Source organism: Nicotiana attenuata, chromosome 1 (assembly GCF_001879085.1).
Source record: "Nicotiana attenuata strain UT chromosome 1, NIATTr2, whole genome shotgun sequence".
Classification (NCBI taxonomy): domain Eukaryota; kingdom Viridiplantae; phylum Streptophyta; class Magnoliopsida; order Solanales; family Solanaceae; genus Nicotiana; species Nicotiana attenuata.
This window is the reverse complement of record NC_031989.1, coordinates 27,357,956-27,367,639: the sequence shown is the minus strand read 5'-3', so window position 1 is coordinate 27,367,639 and position 9,684 is coordinate 27,357,956. Positions and strand designations below refer to the sequence as shown.

Below are 9,684 nucleotides of genomic sequence, written 5' to 3'. Positions count from 1 at the left end.
TTTATATGATTTTCATGTTTTACTTATCCGCTTTTAATTGTTAAAGTTGTTAGAAAAAATATGATATAAATAGTATAAAATTGTCCTAACCGCGCTACGAAAGCGAATGTGCGACCAAAATGAATTTTATTAATTTTGTCGTAACAGCGCTACGCAAGCGAATCCGCAGTTATGACAAAGGATTATTAGCACGCTATTATTTTCAGAAAAAATTACTATATTTATGCTTTGAGAAAATTATTTATTAAAAGGTTGCTATCGCTATTAAAAAGGTTACTATCGCGCTACGTAAGCGAATCCGTGAGTGTGGTGAAAGGATTAGAAATTTAACTAAAACTATAGATATAGTATGAGATTAGTGAATTAAATTATTGAGTGTTAAATATCACACCACGCAAGCGAATCCGTGAATGAAAAGATTTAAGCGTGCCTACTAATTGCCTAGCGCTTCAACTAATAAAAATAAAAAAAGAATGTGTTAATTAATTAATAACAGAAATCTGATTTTTATTATTATCTTCTAGTCTTATGGTTGGTAAAATTATGCAAATAAATGTTGGACCAACTCCATCTATTTTAAAGAAATAGGCCAACTTCTTGTTAAAAGGAGAAATGGGCCAGCTTATGGATTTTAGAAGATGGGCCAGCTATTTGTTTATTGAGAAAGTGGGTCAATTTGCTTATTTAGTTATGGCATTGGGCCAACATCTATAAAATAAATGGACAAAATATTTATAGACTTCTTAAAGGGCATTGGGCCTATTGGACAGAATCTGCCTTGGCACATTATTGGGCTCCGAAAATGGGCACAAGCTGAAAGCCCAATGGATTTCAAATGCTGGTTTACTAAGACAGCCCACCTGGGCTAAATTGCGAGTCTGGCCTCTTTTGCTCTAAGCCATTAACCCTTATTTTTAACTAGCAATTTCAAACACCTATTTAAGATTTAGCCACTTTCTACCAAAAATCTAAAGTCCTAGCAGAGATGGTCACATGTAAAATCTGAATTTTTATCACAATAAATAAAGGTTTCAAGCATGGCTCTTTTGTTATTTTTTTAAAAAAGAATAGCCTATCATAAACTGACCAGAATTGCAAAGGTGCAAAAGGAGTCTTTAAACACATTGCAACCTACTTGAAGCATCTCATTTTATATGCATCTAAACTACAATAGATAGTAAAGACAAATAACACATGAATAAAGAGTGTTTGATCAACCAAGGATTCATTTTTACATATGAACTACAACAAGAAATATTTAAAAAATAGAGAAATTTAGCTAAGCACTCATTTATTTAAATGGATATGCTCCCAGCAATCAAGATGAGTTCAAATCTTCTTGTTAATGTAAAAATATCTGCAACATAAGATTAAAGAGTTACCTGAGTCGCAGAATAATAAATACAACAACGAAGAATGGAAGCTCAGCAACAAAAGCAACATAAAAACAGCAGCAAAACAGCAGAAAACCAGCAGCAAATTCGTGTTTGAACAGCCCGAAAACTTAGAGAAGAAACCCGGAACCAAACTCTAAAGAAGACTTATACTTTTCTAAAAGTTTGCACTCTAAGATTCACTTCCAAAGCTTACAATTTCAGCTTACTTTTCATGTGTTCAACTGCTGAAATTTTTTATGTTTTTGTGTGTTTAAGCGATCTAAAAATATGTATGGAAGTGTGATGGAGTCCCCCTTTACAAATAACAATAATTACACTTCAGTCCCAAATAAATTGAGTTCGACTTTCAATATAAATTTGTACGTTTTGTATGCTAGCTGTCACATTATCGCAATCCTTCTCCTTTATCCGAACTTGGGTTTGCTAATATGTGAAGCTCGTACAGGCAGAATTAGTAACAATACATTAGCATATGAAAAATATGAAGGGAATGTTACGTCTTTGAGTCAACACTGTTTGTGTGTTGTGTGTGTACGTGTGCAGATTTTTTGACTTTTGGACTTTCAACACTGCATGAGTTTGGAGAATTACACGGTTAGTTTTCTCTTCCATTTTTTTTAAAAGTTTTTTTTGCATGGTCAATTACTATTTTTATCAATTTAATTATAAATTATTTACCTATAATTATCTTATATGTGATGTAATTATATTATGTCATTATTTCTTACATTTAATATCATAAATATAACTTAAACTCATAGACATTGGAAGTATACTAAGCTCCATCCAACACAATGGGTCCACCTGTCGGATGCAAATTATTATATCATATAATTGCATTTGTAATGCTAGTTTCTAAACATGCAAGAATTCTATAAATGAACAAAGAATAAGAGTAATCAGTCATAATCATAGTGATTTTCATCGTTTTATATCACCATATTATATCATTAGTTATTTATAATCTTTTTTATGAGTCAGAGTCGGGAATTAATATAAGAAAAGGAAAAAAAATAGGAGAAGACAACAGGCTTCGACGCATATATATTTTATTTTTTGACTCTATGATTTTGTCCATATTAGAATCTTTAATTTTAAACTTCTGTACAAATTGCTGCAACAGCATGTACGTAGACCTCTTGAAAATTGGATTTAGTAGAAAATAATATTACTTCTGTAGGACATGATAAAGGGATTCAAAATCATAACAGCTTTTCATTATTCACGTGATTCCGTTAGTTTAAATTGCTTTCAACTAGAGTCCTAGTTTTACTGAGATTCTAACTCTTGTGTAAATATCTGTTGTACTTATCTACTTAGATTTGGATTCACAAATCCACTGTATAAATATACGTAGCAAAGGCAATGGAAAATGAACACTTTCAGCAATTATTTGTGTTCCTTTATGGTATCAAGAGCATCAAAGACTCCAACGAGTAATTGATTCTGGGAACACCTCTTTTTTTTTTTCTCTGTCAAACCAAACCAGCAACAATGTCCTCTTCAGATACTATTGTTGTTGCTGCTACTGGTGGCAGTGCCCCTCCACCAAATCAACTAATCACCATTAATCCTGCATCCCAACTACCTCTCAAACTCACTGGCAGTCACAATTTCTCGACATGGAAAGCTCAACTTTCCACTCTCCTTATTGGATATGATCTCATGGGTTATGTAGATGGCACGGAACTGTGTCCTCCACAGTTCCTTATTTCTAACAGATGGTTCAAGCAAGCCCAACCCAGCCTCAAAATCTGGACAAGGCAAGATAGCCTTCTTNAGCTGCACTTGCTTGGAAATGTCTTCACACTACATATGCCAACAAATCCCAGGCTCGGATTTTTGGACTTCGTGAACAACTATCCGCACTGCGAAGGAATTCAAAATCTATTGCTGATTTCATGGGTGAAATAAAATCCTTAGCGGATGAACTGGCAGCCACTGGATCTCCTTTAACCAGCGAAGAGTTGACGATTAAAGTCCTTAGTGGTTTAGGTCCTGAATTTAAGGAAATTTCAGCAGCCATCCGAGCCCGAGACACACCTATAAGCTTTGAAGAACTATATGATAAACTACTTGGTCATGAAGTTTTCCTAAAGCATGAAGATGCCAAGAAGGAACAACTCACTATCATTGCTCAACTCAATCAGAGAAACTCCTCAAACAGTCGACCTCGTAGTAACAACTTCAACACCAATCGCAAGTCCTTCTCCACAAATGGACAGTCCAACAATCATCTCAAACATCAGAATGGATATAATCCGCAACAATTCAACAATCAACGAGTTCAGTGTCAACTTTGAGACAAATTTGGTCATATAGCTAAAGTTTGCCGCTCAAAATCTCACTCTGCTGCTGAAATGCAAGCTAATTTTGCTGCTCGTAACAACATGTCAAATAGCCGGTGGGTGATTGACTCAGGAGCATCACACCACATGACAAATGATCCACAAAACCTCATGTCTGCATCAGATTTCACTGGCACGGACGAGATCATCATTGGTGACGGTAATGATATTCCTATTTCACATATAGGAAACACCACTCTCTCAAATTCTAATTTTAATTCATTTATGCTTAATAATGTCCTGTGTGCACCTCACATAAGAAAAAATCTTATTTCAGTAGCCAAGTTTTGTAGACAAAATAATTCTTCCATTGAATTCTTTCCATATTCTTTTGTCGTGAAGGATCTGAGAACGGGGGCATCCCTTCTTCGAGGCCAGAATAATGGGGATCTGTACGAATGGCCATCAATTGATCGTGTCGCCAAGCAGTCCCCACCTTCAACTCAGTTTGCAATGTCAACTAGTCATCCACCACTACATTTATGGCATGCTCGTTTTGGTCATCCTCAACCTCGCGTCACAAAGTCAATGGTCTCGTTATTGAACCTTCCGGTGTCTACATCCAAGTCTTTTACTTTTTGTGATTCTTGCTTATGTAATAAGAGTCATCGTCTCTCATTTGGAATAAATACTTTGCAAAGTGTTAGACCTCTTGACATTCTGTATTCAGATGTGTGGGGACCCTCTCCTATTCCTTCCTTTGATAAGTCTCGCTACTATATTGTTTTTGTCGACCACTTTACGAAGTATTCTTGGCTTTTCACAGTTAAACAAAAATCTGATATCATGTCCGTCTTTGATAACTTTAAAAATCAAGTTGAAAAATACTTTAATACATCAATTCGTTCTGTCTATAGTGATGGTGGTGGCGAATACATTGGCCTACGTTCTTTACTTAGTCGCCTGGGCATTCAACATTTCACCAGCCCACCGTACACTCCCCAACATGTTGGGACGGCTGAACGAAAGCATCGTCATATCATAGAGACGGCTCTTACTCTGCTACACCATGCATCCGTTCCACTTTATTTTTGGTCACTAGCATGTCAAGCAGCCATATACTTAATCAATCGCATGCCTACACCGATTCTCAAAAATAAATCACCTTATCAAACATTATTTAACATTGCTCCCAACTACTCGAAACTCCGGGTCTTCGGTTGTTTATGCTATCCATGGCTTAGGCCATACACAAGCCACAAGTTAGACAATAAATCAAAACCATGTGTATTTATGGGGTATGAAAAAATGTCAAGCAGTTACATTTGCTACGACCCTCAAAATCAGAAATTTTACTCTTCTCGCCATGTCATTTTTGTAGAGTCGGTATTCCCCTTCAAAAACTATCAAACTACTCTACCTCGTGTCAATCCTACACAAATAGGTCCATGGGTAATTCATCCTGTTGAATCTTCTTCACCTACTAGAGAAGGTCAAACTTCTTCCAAAGCTCTTCTATCTGATGAGATACAAATGGCGCCGATGAACAGAGATTCCCATTACTCTGCCTTGATCAGTGATGAGCCTTCTGTATCACCATCACAGGTAACTACTTCACCTTTCTCTTCTTCTCTACCTGTTTCACTCCCTGCACAACCCAATCCAACACTTACTGTTAACACTACTGGAAACTACACCTGCCCATCTCATCCTCAAGACTCAACTCATCCCCAAACAACTTCTTCTGAAATAACCACAACTCCACCAATGTCAACTAACCAGTCTAACCGGTCTGCTTTATCACCCAACCAAAATCGACCAGTAACACGGTCAATGAACAATATTTTCAAACCAAAAGAGGTCTTTGATTATTTAGCCACAACTGGATCATCTCCTCTTCCATTAGCTCCTAGTTCATATCGCCAAGCTTGCCAACATCCTCACTGGCGTAATGCAATGCAAGTAGAGTTTGATGCTCTACAACGCAATCAAACTTGGTCCTTGGTACCCCCATCCCCCCATCATAATGTCATAGGATGTAAATGGATCTTCAAAATCAAACACAATCCTGATGGCACTGTGGAGCGCTATAAAGCGCGCCTTGTCGCCAAAGGATATACCCAACGACCAGGCCTTGACTTCGACTCCACATTTAGCCCAGTAGCAAAACATACCACAGTACGTGTTATTATCTCCATCGCCGTCACCTTTGGTTGGCCTATCCATCAGTTGGACATCAACAATGCCTTTTTACAAGGTACTTTGCATGACACTATTTTTATGAAACAACCTCAAGGCTTTGTGGATTCTCGATTTCCAGATCATGTTTGCCTCTTGAAGAAAGCTATTTATGGTCTACGCCAAGCTCCCCGTGCTTGGTATTTGGAGCTTCGTTCTTACTTGCTTTCGTGTGGTTTTACTAATGCTCATTCTGATAACTCTCTGTTCATCTATCATTGTGGTGAGTCTCTGCTATTTCTTCTAGTGTATGTAGACGATATTATTATCACAGGTAACTCGAGGTCTGCTGTTCAGTCTATTATTACTAGATTGGCCTCTCGATTTTCTCTTAAAGATTTGGGCAGCCTACACTACTTCCTCGGTGTAGAAGTTACTCCATACAATGGTGGCTTACTTCTGACCCAGCACAAATATATATCCGATATACTAGAACGCCACAACATGTTAGATGCTAAAGGGGTGTCTACTCCACTGTCTAATTCATCAGTGTTGTCTCTCAATGATGGTTCTGCTCCAACGGATGCAAAAGAGTATCGGCGAGCTATTGGTGCTTTGCAATACCTATCGCTCACTCGTCCAGATATTTGCTTTGCAGTAAACAAATTAGCTCAATTCATGCACTCTCCAACTGCTAAGCATTGGCAGGCTGTCAAAAGGCTTCTTCGATACTTGAAGCACACTATAACTTATGGCTTACACTTCAAGAAGTCTTCTTCCTTGTCCCTAACAGCATTCTCTGATGCTGATTGGGCCGGCAACCATGATGATCGCATGTCTACATCAGCCTACTTAATTTTTCTTGGCTCTAATCCGATCAGTTGGTCATCCAAAAAGCAGCGTACAGTTGCTAGATCATCTACTGAAGCAGAATATAAGGCGGTGGCTACTGCAGTGGCTGAAGTGAACTGGCTCTCTAATCTTCTTCGTGAACTCTTTTTAAAGCAGCTCAAGTTACCAGTTATATATTGTGACAATATTGGTGCTACTTATCTTTGTAAAAATCCTGTTTTCCATAGTAGGATGAAACATGTAGCCATTGACTTTCATTTTGTTCGAGACCAAGTTTCCAAGGGAGAAATTGTCGTGCGATATATACCAACAGGTGAACAATTAGCGAATCCCCTTACAAAGGCCCTACCTAAGCGGGCGTTTCTCCAACTAGTCAACAAGATTGGTCTTCTTTCCATCCAGCCCATCTTGCGGGGGCATGATAAAGGGATTCAAAATCATAACAGCTTTTCATTATCCACGTGATTCCGTTAGTTTAAATTGCTTTCAACTAGAGTCCTAGTTTTACTGAGATTCTAACTCTTGTGTAAATATCTGTTGTACTTATCTACTTAGATTTGGATTCACAAATCCACTGTATAAATATACGCAGCAAAGGCAATGGAAAATGAACACTTTCAGCAATTATTTGTGTTCCTTTAGGACAAAGCTTAATAATTTGATTACAGTTACCGGTTCGGCCGAACCAATTAAATTTAGTCAAAATACTATATTTGTATTAAATTTTTTATTAAATACGTATATTTATTAGAGCGACAAAATATACACACATCCTTCAAAATCCTCTTTTTTTTTGGGTAGAAATTAAGCGATGAAATATATTATAACATAATATGCATCACTACAAAGTAATAGGTTCCTGCATGATAGAATATGCTATCTATTAATCAATCTGAAAATGGCACTCTCATCTCGCTTTTCATTCATTATCATGACAAAAACAAATATAGCCAATATAATAAGATGCAGGCTAAGCATTTAGAAGTATTCGCTTCACGCCTTTGAATTATAATTCACAAAAAGATTCAATTGTGACTTCGTAGAGTCGGTGCCCTAAGGCTATTGTTACGGACATAACATCATCAAATGCAAAAAAAGGACAATGTAAAAGTCATCCTTCCTCGCAATACTCCCTAGTTACAATTATAATAATTGTACAAAAATATATACTCATATATTTGCAAACTACAACCTATGATATTTCCAAAAGTGCAGTTACATTGTTAATTAAAGCTATTTATAATATCCTTTATGCTAGTTTCAACTAACTTCACCAAATGGATGGCAACATTATTTCTCCATTGTAAAGCATTGAAATATTGAGCCCCCAAAGGAAAAACTCCTTTGCTATATTGAAGAAATCATTGCCTTCTTCTCTTTGAACTTGCAAATTACTCTTAGGAATTCTGAGCAAATTGAGATAAGTTCCTAAGTCATGTACACAAGTAGGGTTTTGCATGTTAAAGAAATCTAGCAAGATTTCAACTCCAACATGAGCATAACATGAACAACTCCAAGGAACCTCATATTTACCACCCAATAAAACCCTAAAATTCTCATTCAAAAAAATCCCAGGAAGTTTTGTGATGGGATCATTCACATTCACTATTCTCAATACTTTTATACCTAACTCTTCACATCTGTCTTTGAAGCCAAGATTTCCAACTCTAGGACCTCCAAAGGAAAAAATCGTGACCGGTATGATGTTATTTTTCGTTACAGCCAGTGAGGATTCATGTAGTCGATTCTGACTTACTTGGGATTCAGGCACAGTTGTTGTGTTCAATCCCAACTCTGCGATATCATAAGCTAATAAAAGGGCTAATGCACTTCCCATGCTATGTCCTGCAATTGTTATGCTCATTTCTTCACCTTTATACATATTTATTACTCTCCGTATCTCAGAAAGTAATTGTTCGCGACAACTTCCAAGACCAAACTTTTCACCCTCGTTCGAGGTGTACAAACTCAAAAATCCTGCTTCAACCTTAACTTCAGGCCTGAGATTATTTGGATCGAGACGAGCAGGAGTTAATGTGCTCATCAAATTCGCTATCCATTCAGGATTAGTGACCGTTCCACGGAACGTGATGAGCACATCTCTCCTACCCAGTCTCTTAGATTCTTCATTATTTGAAACTGCAACATAACCAATCCATCTTCCACTAGAGCATTTTTGACCAATTGATAAAACATTGATATCTGTAGTAGCATAAATGTACTTTGTTATATTATAGCCTGAGTTTCCCAAGCCAACTTCATTCAACATACTATTTTTTCCATACTTGCAATTCAAGTATCTTTTTGAATTTGGATCAAGATCAAAAGCATTGTAACATGCAGCTACAAACTCCCCATACCTAATAATCTCATTTTGTAAAAGATTATCCAATGGATTCACTAAATTTTCCCAATTTTTTGACCCTTGAATTTCTCTCCACATGGAAGCCAATGTATTATTAGTAGTATTACTACTAATGTTACTATCATGACTAAATGTTGTTGTCATAATATTATGACCAATGTTAGTGGTAGTAATATTTTTTCTTGATATTACAAGTGGTTCATGCACAGAAGTAGAAGCCATAATTGGTAACAATTTTGATGATAATGAAGATGATAATTTTGTTGGAAACTCACCCGAAAATGTAGAAAATTTCATATTTAGATCTGGCAATTTAAGCATTGTGGACGCCATGAAAAATAGCAATGAGTTTCGAATATCGAATGCTTTAGAAAGAAAGGAGAGCAGTGAGAGAGGTAGAGAAAGGAGTATATATGGAATTTTGATTTATGGTATTGTGTGTATATATATTTGATATGGACTGTGATGCCACGGACGGTGGGAGGGGGAATAAAGGCGTGTTTGGCTAGGAATTTTGACTGAAAAAATATTCAGAATTCTATAGTATGAAAGTGGTCGGTTGGCCTCAAGTATTTAGTAATTTATTTGCTTAATAATTATATAG

At 36.7% G+C, this 9,684-nt stretch overlaps 2 protein-coding genes across 2 annotated transcripts; one reads left to right on the top strand and one right to left on the bottom strand.

Annotated features, from left to right (window-relative positions):
* LOC109234258 lies at positions 2,892 to 3,700 on the top strand. Its single transcript, XM_019400168.1, has 2 exons — positions 2,892 to 3,160; positions 3,274 to 3,700. Exons 1-2 carry the CDS (start codon positions 2,892 to 2,894, stop codon positions 3,698 to 3,700), a joined length of 696 nt encoding a protein of 231 aa, XP_019255713.1.
* Positions 7,803 to 9,470, bottom strand: LOC109240479 (galactolipase DONGLE, chloroplastic-like). Its single transcript, XM_019407139.1, has one exon. The coding sequence runs from the start codon at positions 9,411 to 9,413 to the stop codon at positions 7,986 to 7,988; it is 1,428 nt and encodes a 475-aa protein (XP_019262684.1). The 5' UTR covers positions 9,414 to 9,470; the 3' UTR covers positions 7,803 to 7,985.